Source organism: Branchiostoma floridae, chromosome 13 (genome assembly GCF_000003815.2).
Source record: "Branchiostoma floridae strain S238N-H82 chromosome 13, Bfl_VNyyK, whole genome shotgun sequence".
Lineage (NCBI taxonomy): Eukaryota > Metazoa > Chordata > Leptocardii > Amphioxiformes > Branchiostomatidae > Branchiostoma > Branchiostoma floridae.
The window spans coordinates 1,498,528-1,514,220 of record NC_049991.1 but is presented as its reverse complement, the minus strand read 5'-3'; the positions used below and the strand labels follow the sequence as shown (position 1 = coordinate 1,514,220).

General features: G+C 39.5%; 1 protein-coding gene across 4 annotated transcripts in view; it reads left to right on the top strand.

Moving 5' to 3' along the window:
- The window catches only part of LOC118429719 (SUN domain-containing protein 2-like), a 31,941-nt gene that overhangs the window by 9,984 nt on the left and 6,264 nt on the right, over nt 1-15,693 (top strand). For 2 of the 4 annotated variants that reach the window (XM_035840336.1, XM_035840333.1), the window contains 11 exons: nt 4,535-4,693; nt 5,262-5,458; nt 6,403-6,432; nt 7,051-7,188; nt 8,253-8,346; nt 10,689-10,804; nt 11,275-11,426; nt 12,144-12,285; nt 13,714-13,928; nt 14,573-14,616; nt 15,156-15,315. In XM_035840336.1, the coding sequence (XP_035696229.1) occupies nt 4,535-4,693; nt 5,262-5,458; nt 6,403-6,432; nt 7,051-7,188; nt 8,253-8,346; nt 10,689-10,804; nt 11,275-11,426; nt 12,144-12,285; nt 13,714-13,928; nt 14,573-14,616; nt 15,156-15,315 (1,447 nt within the window). The remainder of the gene's footprint in view (nt 1-4,534; nt 4,694-5,261; nt 5,459-6,402; nt 6,433-7,050; nt 7,189-8,252; nt 8,347-10,688; nt 10,805-11,274; nt 11,427-12,143; nt 12,286-13,713; nt 13,929-14,572; nt 14,617-15,155; nt 15,316-15,693) is intronic. The other 2 variants (XM_035840335.1, XM_035840334.1) reach the window with 2 other exon arrangements.

The window sequence follows — 15,693 nt, the reverse complement described above, 5'->3', positions numbered from 1 at the left end:
AATGGGGGTACGGACGCTACAGGTGGGGGTACGGACGCTACAGGGGGTACGGACGCTACATTTTGATGTTTACGGTGCTATACTAGACAGAGTTTTCAGGACAGCAATGGTTTAAAGGGTGTTCTAGTATGTGGTAATAGAGACCTTTAAACTGTCATAATCACAAGCTTGTGGGATTTACTTAGTACAGAAATTGAAGGGGGTACGGACGCTACAGATTTTTTTTGGAAAATGACATCCTGGACTTTGCTTCTAAATAATATGTCATAAGAGTGTGCTACTGATCTTATTCTACTTCTGACCTTATACACACACAATACCTTACTTTTACATACAAAGACAACACCAATATTACCAAACAATTAGCTGCTACAGACTACAGATATATCCAGTTAAAATAACATTGGAATCTGTCAACATGTGGGTAAAATGGAAAAATAGTCCCTATGGAACCAAAAAATGGTCATGTCCTTCAAAAAAAGCATAAAATCACTAGTAGTCACATGACCGCATATCAAAAGCAAGTGGTTTCTAACTACCAACTACAATTTTTCTGTTAGATCAGAGGTTTAAGAATTAGTAAAAACTGAATGGTCCCCGATAACGCTTAAAATTGGGCATTTTTAGGTTATATTTTGGTCAATATTTTTGCCAAATATTGACCGATTTACAAAATTCTTTTTGTGACATGTTCCTTGTTGTACCAGGTTTTGGGAAATGAATTTATAAAACAACTACAGTGGACACCAACTAATTGCATCACTGCTATTGGCATAAGTCTGGGATTTGCATAGAATTCTGAAAACCCAAACCATTTGCCATTCACTCCATTGTAAATACAATGGTATAATCGCATCATCTATTATGGCATAAATCGGACATTCGGGTAAAATATCGTCAGGTCAATCGCATACTGGCCCGTAAATGTGTGATAGAAAACAAGAAAAAAAGTCGAAAATGAACTATCAGCGGCCTTTACAAATGCATTCGATCGGCAAAACCGTCAAAATTGCCGCTGAAATGGACAAATAACGCTGGTACGCCGCGCCGGCGGCACCCGAGAGTTACGCAATACAAAAGCGCAAAGGGTGACGGGATAGCATCGGCGCCATTTTTCTTTTGTCTAATACGCGCTGATGTTTGTGAATTTTCGAGCTAAAATTCCCACTGATTTTGTGAACATTGTCTACCCAAAACCAGCCATTATGAAGCTGAAATGTTTGTAAGTTAGTTAAGTTCGGGCATTTAGCCCAGTTTGTTCCGAGTTTGTAAATATGGCTGGAAGACGAGCGACAGTTTTGGCGTCATTCACCACGGCATCGGCATGCTTGTTTGTTTAGCGCTACACTACATTGCTCACAAAATCGTCAATTTTCAGCAAAGTTTCCGTACCTTCCGCTTAAAAGTTGTAATCAAACTAATGCTTATCAGTAAATATGTTATGTTTAACCTTACGATGATCGGACTGTGCGATTACACGTCGATAAATGTAGTCTGTACAGCGGTATCTAAAGCTGAGAGTCACGCTAAAACTACAATTTTCTGTGGATCGGAGCATAATTTTTTTTTACAGTTCAACGTTACCACATGATGTTAACGTTACATTAAAATGTTGATGATGTGTCGGATATGTATAAACGTGTGTGTGATATCATTCTGCACTGAAATGTGATTGAATCGAGACGCAGCGGATGTTGTATTTTGTTTTATATTTATTTCTTCTCGTTACGTATGACGGACACGTGCCTGTAAAGGAAAAAAAGAAACTTGGATAAATATTAACTACAATGTTACTTCTGCATATGAAACATGCATGTTCATGAATAAAATTTAGTATATAATACCAGTTTTGACATGTGTGTGTATGGTTATTTCAACCCTGAGTCCGTAACCAGCACCCCCCTCCCCGCCGATCGTTTGGACTCTCCTAGGGTTATTGGACTAAGTCGGGTAAACGGGTAAAATTCGCTGACAAATTGATGATGCCAATAGCCGACTTCTACTGTATAGACTGTGTATCTTTTGCTATCAACTGATAACATGTCAGAAAAAAAATGGGTACATTAGATTGTGAAGTAGCCGATAGCATGCATACTGTTGTGTGGTAAAAAATAAGGCCACAGGCATGTTGATGAGTATTCCAGAGATCTAAGAGGCCAGTACTTGTATCTGAAAATAACACTGGTCTCACCAAATATGGGATTTACATTGGAGCTGTTTTGAACTTCAATTCCATGGATTAATGTATGGACTCCAAATGGAGTCTTTCAACATGTTTGCATCGCCACAACTCTGGGTAGTTTCCTACATTAGTGTCTTCTTAACTTTTGGAACTGAAGTTGAATATTATCTGATTTCCATACCAGTTGTCAAACCCTTTTGCATTGGACCCATCATCAATTTGTCTCAAAATTGTGTTATTATGTGCAGTTGTTATCAGTGTCAATGCCATACTTTTTTGTGGCTTTCCATACCATTTTTTCAACTAAATCCCTTATCCTATACACAAACTTAGATCCCTACAAAATCCACACACATTCTGTTCTGTGTGTAATCTGTTCCCCATATTGTCAGTATAAACTTGCTTGTTGTCTATCTTGTATTGGATGAATCTCACTAAGGTTGTCTTACAGAAATGTTGATATTTCACCAAGTTGGGAAGGAAGGAAGGTTCATCTTACCTTAGCTTTAGGTAGTGACATATTTTGTGTCTGACAAAAAGTAATCATTTTAATGTTTTGGATGTCCTTATACAAGTATATTTCTGTAGGAACCACAGCTTTTCCAGATCAAGAACTCAAAGAAATGTGTATTCAGCTTTGTTTATTGTGCTAAAACGATTCTTTTCTCTGGCTTTATTTAGTACAACAGAAGTCTATTGAGGTCGTTATCAGAGAGGTGTGAAGTTGTAAATAAGTTTATTGACAGTACCCCTGTAGTGTTTGTTGTCCCAGGGGGTTAGTTTACTCTTTAACCTCCTTCATTTACCAAGGGCAGTCAAAGAGAAACCCATACACCTTTACTAACTGTTATTAGCACATGCAGAGTCCAGTCAACATTTTAGCTTGTAATTTTGTGCATTATATTTTTTTTGGAAAATGCCTATTCTTTTTAATGATAATGACAATGATGATTATGATTATATTTCATATTCACAGGAAGATGTCTCATTGCCACTTTATCGTGTAAATGCCAAGTATATGAAAATCACTTGGGTCGGGATCAAATCCTTTACAAATAGCTAGAAATATAACTTTTAACATAAGTTAAACCATATAATTGAGAATATATAATGTCACATTAAAAGGAGATTTGCTGTGTAGTGTGTTTGAAATAATTTAGGTTGAAATTTTGTATCCTTTTTTCTCCCCAGCAGTAGTATATCTGTGAGTGGTAAAGATGTTTCTCAGCTGGGTATCGTCAGGCGTGTGCTGGGGTATGATCATGTTATATCTTTTTGGGGTTTTCAGGGTTTAAGGTTACTGCGGGGACAAGGAAATTTTTAACTTCATTTTAGTTCCTTCATGCATAACAGTACTCCATGTGTCTATGAGTGACACTGTCTATAATGCGTGGTTCTTGTTCAGTGGGTTATATGGTTAACTGTCTGTATTGTGCGATGGTCATCTGATCTATATCATTTTTAGTTGTATTATAATTAGTATAAGCCAGGAAATAGTCTGAGGCTCTTGAAAAGTGTAGTACATATTCTCCATTTATAGCATTCTTGAAGGATTCAACACAGCACATATACATTTAAGCCATATACATGTAGTCTCATAACTATGCCACAAAGGGTTCATCTTATATGATATATTCTGGTGACAAACCTCTGTAATCTGCATAATTTTGATACTTTTTTGATCTGGACATCTTTAGAAATGATGGTAAGATATGTTTACCTGATTGCTAACCCAGGTGGAGGCTATAATATCACTGGATAAACTCCAGCTATACTGTACTTTTGAGTACTATCTTTTTATCTCTGGCTTCTGTTTGATTTTGCTACCAATACGTACTTCCTAACAGATTGAAGTGTTTCTAACTTAAAGACTACCTGAATGGAATATGCAAATTGTTTGGACTACAATTATTAGTTTTCTACAAAAGAAAGGAAAACATATTGGTTGGTCTGGTTTTATTCCAACAAATCTTACTGATTATCATACTGTGACAGCAGTGGTAGGATCTATACATGTACGGAATATACGAATATGAAGAAAAGAACTTGACACAGACATAACATATCTTTTTAAGTAAAGCAGAATAAAGACAGCACGACGTTTGCAAACTTGGAAAGACACTTGAATCTCCTTAATAGAGGTAAGTCTACAGTTGTATGCTGACTAATGTCACGTTCAGGAAATAACTTGGATCTAAAACAAAAGGATTCAGAGAGACTCACTTGAACTGTAGTTTTACATGTTACGATCTGGAAACATACGGACTTCAGCGAGAGTCTTCCCAATAAAACATTATATTCTATTCCAAGTTACCAATGCTGCAGAAGTAACGATGTTGTTCTCTTTACCAGTGGGAGCTACCGTTTCCCCATCTACATCCTTCGGAAGGTGCGCTCAGTGCTGGGGTGGCTGGAGAAACAGGAAGTGGAGGAGGTACAGGACCTGGACACAATAAAGGAGGCTTATGACACTCCTAAGATGATGAGAAGAGGACTTAGGAGCAGCTCCAAGTAAGAGACAAGCCAGAAACCTTCTGTGTCTGTGAAGATGGACATATTGTAGTCAGTTGGTGTATTTGTTTGTCTTCGTGTTCATTTGCAGTTGTGTGAACATTGCAGAATTGTGAGACCGCATGGCGTAATCGGCAGCGCATTGGGCTCAGGCCCAATAGGTCCCGAGTTTGAACCTTACCATGTCACCGAACTTGTGCCCTTCCCTCACTTCACTCAGGTAAAAATGAGTACCTAGCTTTGGCTAGGGAAGTCCCTCGGATAGGATGTTGAATAAAGAGTGAGCCATATTGATCAACAAAATGATCCCAGGTACTAAAGGAAGAAAGAAAGAATAGCAAAATGTGAGGTGGAATTGGTGTAGTTGAGTACTTGGAGATTTGGAAGTATGGTTTGGCTCTTGGTCTACTTACAAAGTGACGCAGGAACTATTGAAATACAGATGAGTAGTGCATCAGAGGATAAGAAAACAGTTAAGAAACTGCGTAAAAGCTTGGAATATATGCGGCATCTATGACGGTACCATAAAGGAATCTTGTAATGTAATATATACTCGCTCTACACTCAGGTCCAAGTTTGATGACTCCATCATTGAGGACAGTTTTGCGGGGGATTCCTACAGCTACTCAGAAAGCAAGACTAAAGAGTCTCGCAGTACCAACAGGGCCAGGAGGAGACACAGCGGCAAGGACGTCACGGCTGGGTCCATCTACGGCACTACGGACAGGTCCATGGCTTCTGAGAAGACTCTATCCAAACTGTATGGTAAGTTACATTCATTGTTAAAGGTTAGACATCCTGGATACAAGGTACCAGGGCTCTAGCCAGCGTCCGTTTTTCCGTCAATTGACGGAAATTTGCTGCGTGTGACGGAAAAATTTAAAAACCAATCCGTCAACTTTGACGGACAAAAATCTGATAAAAGCTCCTTGGTGGAAGCTACAGGCTGCTTGGGGACGCCGTCCACGGCCATAAAAGCCACACACTTTTTGTTTTGCTATTGTTATGATTGTTGACAATGTGTGTCGAGGCCCTTTCGCATACGATAATCTCATGAAAACCCGTTTTTCAAGATCTCAGTCCAGTCTCTCTAACTCCTGGAATAGTGTTTTTGCGACAATGGGAATTGGCTGACGGAAAAAAATGTCGAGCTGGCTAGATCCCTGCAAGGTACACAGTACAAAGGTTACCCAAGCAACTGGATAGAGTCTTGTGAGTGGTCGTTTCAGATAGCATCATGGAACAGTTTTTCGTCAGGGACTATCTAGGTCTGTACAGTCATTTGAATAACGAAGATAGATATTTGAATTTGTATCACATTGAGACTATCGCAAAGCAAATTAAAGTAGATTTCTTATATAACTTCAAAAAACGTTTTTTTTTTTAGGAAGAATATTACACTATTATTACAGTACATTGTAGGTTGTTAGCTAAAATAATTGGTCAGGGACTATCTAGGTCTGTACAGTCATTTGACTAATGAAAATAGATATTTAAATTTGTATCACATTAACACTATCACAAAAGCAAATTAAAGTAGATTTCTTATATAACTTCAAAAAACGTTTTTTGGAGGAAGAATATTACACTATTATTACAGTACATATATCTTGTGGTGCACATTTCTAAATGCCCTTCAGCCTACTTTGAAAGCCATTTTTTTCTGTTTCTGAGAATTCAAAATATTTTTGGAATCACCCTCGATACAGGGCTTGATGAAGATGAGGAAGGTTCATCTGGTGAGCAGTTCTGTCAGTTATAGTTAGTTAATAAGCTAATGCAAAGTTGTGTTAGTTAATAAGTTAACCCAAAGTTGTGTTTGTTCTATTACATTTAACTCCTTTTCCTTGGGTTCATAGTACGATAGTTCTATTTTGATGGTTGAAATAACAGTTGGTTGGTTTCTTGGACCAAACTTACATATTACAGATGGACCAAGACCCTTTTGATGCCTTTTTTTAGTGTTTGGTTCTTGTATAGTGTTTGTGAATGTGTGACAGTGACCTTTATGGCTGAATTGAATCCACAAGTCTGTTTCTAATCATTTTTTGTACAGTTAGTGTTGCACTGCTTATAGCAACATTCCTTGTTGGTTTATTTCCTAACATGTTTCCAATGTTTGTTTCCTAAAATGTTACCAATGTTTAACAACTTAGCAAAAAGTTGTTTTACCCATCATAGTATAAAAATACTGTTTTATCATAGTATAAAATGATCTGACCTTGTGTTTATAAGCTAAGAACTTGAAGGCTGAAGTTGTTGAACATTAGCTTATGTGCATGTTCGTGACAAGTTTGAAGTTGTTGGACATTAGCTTATTTGCATGTTCGTGACAACCCTGTATTGTCCGTCCCCAGAGTCCGAGTCTGTTACCCAGGACAGGCTGTCCTACGAGTCAGACGGGGAGTATGGTGACTACTCAGACTCAGCCTACAGTTATAGTGAGACAGCTGGGGGTGGACTCACCATATGGCAGATGATAACAATGCCATTCAGTATGTATTCACTTTCATTTATTTCTCTTACCTGTTGAGAAGTATTGAACTCCAATCCAAATGTCCAGTCTAACCTATGATGCACAATCATTATGTAGTTTTAGATGATGATGTTAAATTGGTCCTTTTTTATAATGCAGCAAGATTTCTTTGGTTTTTGATAAATTCATTTTGTTTGATGTGTTATCTTTACCTTTTAGGAGTGTCTGTTGGAAAGTTTAAGTCTCAGTCTAAACAGAAAGGTACAAAAATTGTGATGATAAGTTAAAGCACGGTGACACTGCATAGACTATAGGGCTGCAGATATTGTGGTATGGTGGGACGCAAAGTGGTATGCTGTAGATTTGGAGGCAATGCTGAGGAGATGCAGGGTTTAAGGCTGGTGGTCTACTTAGGACCAGTAGCAAGAAAATACTGAATAATGAATAAACTTGAATGTTGTAATGTAATAGGACATGCAAACATGATCCTATGGATGACAACTATAAACTTTGGTTTGTATGGCCATACCTTAACCATTCCCCTGCTGCCTGAACCTATGAACAGTACAAATTTACTACCTAAAGGCTACTTCAGCATTGAGAAGGTTAAGGTAGAGTGGTCTGCCCTTGAAAGTGAATATCTTGCAGGGCTGTCTCCAGGACCCAAAGACATTTGGTTGTTGGGACAAAAAATATTATCCCATCTGTCCCCAAAATCCTAATTTCGTGGCATGAAACTGTTGAAAATTTCCATGAGCTTAAAACGACACGTTTAAAAAGGAAAACTAATGACATGGCCTCTTAAACAACGAGTGGGATGGAAAAAAATTTAAAGCTGGGGACAGCCCTGGTTTCTTGTTTAGGGGACGTTTCTTCTCTTTAAACAGTCGTCATGGCTGTTTTCTCCCTGGTTTCAAGGGATCAGTGTAAATTAAAGCTTTTTTTGCTGTGTTTCTTTTGAGATTAGCGTTGCCATACGCAGTATATTTAATATAATATATCAAGCTTTTTTTAAAGAGTTTGAATCATACAAGGACAAGCCTTGAGAAGCTAACCCATGTTGTGCATGTGTGTGTCCCACAGTTGGCCTGTTCTGGTGGCTATGGTGGCTGGTGGGAACACCTGTGTACTGGTTTGTCACCACTGTCATGATGCTGGATGCCTGGATACTCTCCAGGTGGGTTCAACAACTGTCTGAAGAAATGGTTCTTAAAAAAAGTTCTTGAAAAAGTTTTTAGAAATTATTCAAGTGGTCACTTTTATCCACAGTGTACTTGTTAAGCATTTGGTATGATTTACAGTAACTGTACTAACTTTTATGTATTATTATACCCTAAGTACAACTGTTACACTAGAATTCTCATATTCTATTTCATAGATTTTTAGACTTTGTATGTGTGAGCTTCTGATGTATGTAGATATATTGTACTTCTGAATTTCAACTAGCTAGCATTCTCATATCCTTATATTTTGAGGGAGGCCCACAAAAATCCATATGGGTTTCTAGCAGCGTTCCCGCCAGGTTTCTGAAAATATGCGTCCAAATATTTTGGAGGGGCGTAACGAGCATATGCGTCCAAATATTTTGGAGGGGCGTAACGAACGCCGGAGGCGCGGGGCGCTCGCATTCTATTCTAGGGGGGTCCGGGGGCATGCTCCCCCGGGAAAATTTGGATTTTCAAACCCTCTAGAACACAATTTCCTGCAATTTGAGTGGATAATCATGCACTTGGAATTGGATGTCGGTTGCCTCTTTTACTCCCATTTTCAGTTATCGACGACCACCCTCTTCATCAAAATACGTTATATTAAAAAAGCTATAAGCACAGGGAATCAGCCTTCCGTGATCTGGCCCGGATTTTATTTGTCCAGACATGTCTATATGAAAATTTTGGATTTTTGATGCTTCGAAACAGGGCTCTAGCTAGTTCGTCAGCCCATGGAAAAATTATGCCAATTTTTTTCCGTCATTGAATAAAAAGATGTCTGCCCTCCCACATCAAATAGTTTTCCGAGACGATAAAATAACGGCGCTGTGTTTTTTTCTATTTTGCCCGATTATTTTACTCAAATTTTTCGAATCGGTGGGGTTTTACAAGGCTGGCCGTCATTTTCCACGAGCGTGCGTTTGTTTCCTGCTACCTCAGGTAACCCCGTTTTCGGCGTGAAATCTTTGGCTGGATTTCTTTTTAAATAGACCAAGAACGTTATACATTACTCGAAGGAGGACGATCTGTTGCCTCTTTGGCAGTGATCTGTGCCGGTGTAGCCTTGAAGCAGTAGCCAGAAAGACGTCCCAACGTGCTGGGCGCTGCCATCGACGGTCCGTCTGGGGAGGGGGGCGTGCCGCGCCATGTGCCACGGAGGCCAAAGCTAGTGCACAGCCGACTCGATCGACGCTTGCCCCTTTTCTGCCGCAAATTTTGTCTTTTTGAAACAAAATAAATTTTGTAAATAAGAAATAAAGTGTATAGTTTTGGATTCTTCACTTATTTACCGCGCACCGTTTTTTTTTAACTTGGATAAATGGGGAAACTTTAATAGTAAATTGTTAGCAGCTAGGGAAGAAACTCAAGTTGCCAGACGACACGGGTGGCTACCAACGTCACGTGCGCTAATACTCGGTAACTTTTGTTTTTTCCCGGTGACCAATGACAGAGTGTAACATTACATTTATCAAACGCTGATTGGTTCTTGAGATGATTGGATTTGGACCTGGTGGCCAATCTTGACTGCTTGGCGCCGGCGGCCTGTTGTCAAAGATACCGACTGCCAATCAACTGCCCACAGCGTGAGAACTTTTGTTGAGATGTGCAGCACTCGAGCAGAACAGTTTGTTTGTTCAATACTAGTATTACCCACAAATCTTTAACAAATACGTGAAACTGAGGACAAGTAAGTATCATGTTAATATCAGAATATAAAATCTGTATAAGATTTCTTCGAGTGTTAAAGAATGCTGACTGTCAGATGTATTTCACGGACTACAAAAAATTACTTTGCGCAACGGACGGCTCAGACTGGCGCGTGGCTGGGTGTGTCGTACATGGGTCCGCTAGTTGTAACACGTGCCGCGCTCCGCCCCATGCCCAGACTACTGGGATGACCGGAAATTGAAGAATTTGAAGTATAAATTGTAAAGGTAGGATTCCTTCTTATAAAAACAGATTTTTGTAAAGATTCCAGATACATTTTGTACACGGGTGGTTCAGGTCAGCCTTTCTTTCAGATTTTTTTATGGACGCATTCAGCCGAGCCGAATGCGTCTTTCCAGAAATAAATGCGTTCAAAGACGTAAAGACGTATGCCTGGCGGGAACGCTGGTTTCTAGCCACTTGTGCACATGTTTTTTTACTGCTCTTATGATATACGCGAATGAAAAATAATCTGACATCTAGGATCTGTACCAGAGACAAGTAAAGCTTTTGAAACACTTCCATAATAAGCAAGCAGTGGTAAAATTTCCTTGGAATCTACTTCAATACTTAGTTAACGATTCCATGTGTATGTTTTCCACAGAGTAACCATCCTGAAGAACACCATAATGAACAGGAAGGGGGCAGTGTTTGCTGGTGCAGGAGCTTTCCCTCTTAGGCTCCTGTTACTGCCACTGTTACTGCTGCTGCTACTGCTGGGTCAGTCTTCCTTAATTACTACCTATTTACTTATTCCTTAGTAAAACACAATGTTCCCACATTTACTTATTTTTTACCACAGTCAGGCAAATTAAAGCTTCTAAAAAAGTATGGAAGGGAGAGGAAATAGAATTGTTCGGATTTTGTAAAAGTTTGAGTCACAGAATTGGTTTAAGGATTCATATATCATAGCACTAACATCCCTTTTCCACTAAGAGATGGTGACCACTGATTGGTGACTGCTAGGAGACCAAAGACTTTAGACGTCACTCAGTGGATTTCATAGATAAAGAACTTTGTGCATTTTGTTGTCTCTTGAATCATACTTTTCCATCTGTCAAATTGAAAAGTCATGGGCTCGACAGATCAGATTTGGGACGCTGTATGGTCACTCAGCAATCACCGTCTAGTGGAAAGGGGACCTAAAAGGGATGATACACTTATGATGTTGTTTTTCTGGTTCTCTCCAGGTCTGTACTACCTGTGGCCCCTGAGTTTCCTGACAGGAGTAGTGAGTTCTGTAGCCTCTACCCCCGGAGCCCTGCTGGCCTGGCTACCATGGTCCTCCTCTACAGGAGCTGGGGCACCAGTACGTGGGCTGCACATGACTATGCATGAAAAGGTGCATGGGGAAGCATAACACGCATGTTGGCTCTCAAATAACCCTGGCTCTATCAGTTCAGTTCATCCTCATATGAGGTGCCATTAACGATGTCTGACCATGCATCTCTATCTAGCATGGCGGCTAGCAAGTTGTAGTTGCTCTATGATATATATATATTAAGAAACGTTAATGTCGTATATCGTTTTGTGAATAATCCATAGTCAAACTTGTACAAGTGACCACCTCTTTGTGACCACCTAGCCAATGTCACAACTGTTTGTTTGTTTGTTTCACACAGACTTTAAGAATGTTGTATGTAGTGATCACCTGTCTACACTAGACCAAATTTTTTTTGCTGAGTGGTCTTTTGAGCAGTTTTGACTACCTCTGTATCTGTATCATATACCGGTATATGTCTAACAAGAGCATGACATTGTACTAGTGGTGATGGTACTTATCTTTGATAAAACACATATTTATTTATTTTTCATTGAAGAAAAGTGAAGTTTAGATGCAAATTCACCCAGACTCCATGAAGAATAGTAACATTTCAGTCACTAATGGAGATCTGAATCAAACTAAACCAAAAGTTGGTTGTATTGACAATCAATGTTCCTTTACTTTTAGGTACATAGTCGTTAGTTTTTCTATGTACAAGCCCGTGTACTCGGCTTAGCAACTGAGGTGTTAGTCATTAGGTTCTGATTACCTCTTATGCCCTTCTTGTACCCTCAGGTGCTGAATGACTTCAGGGCAGAACAGATCCGCTCAGAGATGAGAACAGAGATCCAGAGGCTGAGTGCAACTGTTGCTGACGTGGTGAAGAAATGGGAACAGTCATCCCAGGTCCCAGAGCCAGCAGTGGGCACTCAACAAAGTAGGTACCATTCTAACCAACAGGCTTTGTTTGTCTGTAGTGCATACCTGGTAAACTGCCTCATGGCGTATTACACTAGGTTTGTTCTGAAGACTATACAAGCTACATTTCCAGACAGATTTAATTAATCTTTAGGATAAGTGTGGTGGGTTCTTTTACATGCTTGAGGTGTCGCTGTCCTCAAACATGGACCTCTTTTTAATGTCCTATCTAAGGGATGTCCCGAACAGAAGCTAGGTACACAGTTTCACCTGAGTGAAGTGAGGAAATTAGTGTTAAGTGTCTTTCCTAAGGTACAACATTGTAGGGGACTCGAACTAAGGAAATCAGGCCTTTGAGAAAAACACCCTTACCTACCGTTTACACCCAGCGACACGGGTTTGTGGCAAATGATGAAATAAAGTTTGAAACAATGGATACATGATGCTGTTTATGTCGACTGTTGTAGGACATAAAAAAGTGTTGTGCTACATGATATTTTGTCTAAAATTTGAGCCTACAGTAGACCTTACCATTCTGATACATGTGTATTCAGATGGTACATTTTTTTTTTTACTTGCACAATCTTGTCACAGCTCAAGGAGGTATCATCAAAGCAGAAAGAAGTTTTGATGCAAAAAGTAAGCATTTCCTTGAGGTGATAGACTAAGTGTACATTTCTGAACACACGCTTGGAGAAAGGTTCAGACAATGCAGGTTGGGCCCTCATAAGTTGCAGTGTTCCCAGTGCTGGTGGCTTTCTAGTATTCAACTTCAGATATTAAGAAGATTTTTTGGTGCAGGGCACTTTGTATAGTGCTATAAACATCTAGCTAACTTTAACAAAAATGTTATGAGCATTGTAAAATTATCTTTTCAATCAATCCACAGCCGGAGCTGCAATTTCTGGAGAGATTGGACAAGTTGACAATCTTCAGAATCTTCAAAGTAAATAGCTGTGATATATTTGTGGTGGTGAGGGCTATATATTGGGAAACAAAATGGAGAGTTTTCACGATGTGTATTGCAATGTATGTTCTTCTGTATAGCAGTAAACTTAGACCACACCAACAAAATACCTGATTTCTACAACTTTGTGCAAATCTAAGAATTGTATCTCGGATACATTTTGCCATATTATCTTAATCTTTGTCTTGCCAATCATGAAACATGCAATTTTGTTGGATTGGTCTTATTCAGCACTATTCCTGCCTTTGCAGGTGTATGGTTGTGGTATAGCAAATCCTTTTCTTCATACAATTTGCTGGGTGTTGGTGGCTCAGTCTTTTGCAGCAGATGGCCAACTGTTGTTCATCATATCCCCAAGCTTTCAATTCCCCAGCCTTGGTATTTCTGTAGGTCTTTTACAGTTTGCTAGAAGATATACAAGGAAAATCATATGATGGTGGTGCTCTTTTTAACCTGTCATCACTGTGGATTCTATCCCAGGTGCGTCAGAAGCAGCGCTGGCCGGAGGGATGAGTAAAGACGAGATAATCGCTCTCATCACCGCCATCGTGAAGGAAAACATGGAGGGTCTCCGTAAGGACGTGTCCGTCCAGGACCAGGCCATCCTGGCCGACCTGGACAAGATACGCACAGAGCGTGAGAACCAGCTGGCCATGCTGGAGATCAAGATGCAGACAATCAACACCCACTCACAGGTGAGAGTTCTTAGATATCAGCATTTGTGAAGGAAAGAATCTTAAAGGGGCATTCCACTCCAGAAGGGGGTGGTGCTTTCCAATAGATAATGTGTTAATAAATACATTATCAGCCGTATTTTGTGGAATTCACCTTGGGATGAATTGCGCGATGTGTGTTTTGTAAAACGATATGACACTCACTAAACCCATGCAGACCCTACCAATGCATTCCCTACACGCATAGAGACGTTGTTTATTGTTCATATTTTCGGAATAAATGAGGATCGCTAAGCACACCGAGAAGGCAAATTGCCCATATGATAGCAAAGAACACATAACAAGATGAGATTTATTAGCGATCCTGAAATTAATTTTGTAACCTTACCTAAATGTTTTGCATTGTATTCAGCCATAGGATTAATTCAATTAGAGGGTACTTGGGGAGTTTAGTAGAAGACTGAATGCTTTTGAGGCACGTGGAGCAACTGGGTACTTTATCGTATAATGTGAAGTAGTATGCATTTATTACTTTCTAAAATGAATATCTATCGGAAAATAACACTCCCGTGTGGAGTGGATTGCCCCTTTAAAAAGTTAAAGAGGAATGGTGGAGGCTTCCTTTGCTGGCATTGTTTCTAATGGCGTTCATGTCATCTTTCCAGGACCTGACCAAGCAACTTGTGGAGGCCAAGCAGAAAATCAATGTGTGAGTTGAAATGTTCCTTATTGCTCCTCTGTGTGGGTAGTTAAATCCAACAAGAAGACCTTGTAAGTACTGAAATGTCAGAAATAAGATATGACTATAGTCTATACTAGTCCATTTCCACATACAGTGCTTAACAAGAGTTCACTGTGTATAAACTCTTGACAAAATGTTTCAACAGTTTACTTGGGGAGCTTTCAAGACGATCTCTGTCTCAACCCAGTATATCTCATCTTTGAATTTTCTTGTCACGTGTCACGTGATTGGTGATACTGATTATTACATGACGAGACACAGTAGAAAACCCTTTGGTCTTTGGCAAATTTTTACACAGACTTAGCGTTCAAACATTATAAGAATCCCTGATCTTTCTTGCATATTCAGAATGTATCAGCATGTCATTATTTAGCTCATCTTGTAATCAAAAAAATTGTCTCTACTATATTTCTACCTCACAGCCATGGTAGGCATGCCTAAGATACAATGCTTTCTGTGCTAAACACTTTGAAGTCTCTGTATCCTAACGATTCCTGTGTCCTCAGTGAGAGCAGTGGTGGAGTGGGCACATCTTCAGACATGTTAGACCACATCCATCGGTTGGAGAGCGAGCTGGCCTCCCTTAAGATGGAGCTGGGTCGTGTACAACAGCAGTCTGATATGTACCATCAGGAGCTCAAGAAATACAGCATGAACATCTCACTGGTCAGTTACTGCTTCTCACCCTTGTCACAGCTCTGCTTTTTGATTTTGTTCCTGGACCACTATCTTAGTGCAGTTTTGACGTATTATTAGTGTGATTTGATATTATCAATAGTCTTACCACTTTTCCTTCCCATTTATTGTTTTGGAGCACATGTTGTTAGTTTTTGCTGCTGAATTTGTAATTTCTTAACTTTCGTAACTTCTTACAAAAAAAACATTTTCATCAATTTCATGTCATGAAGTACAGACTTTGGGATGGATGGGACAAAATTTTGGACCATCCCAACAAGCAAATTTCCATCCCAAGGCAGGTCCTGGAGACAGCATTTCAGACTAATATGATGTATGAATTACAATAGTTTTTGTGTAGTTTTCACT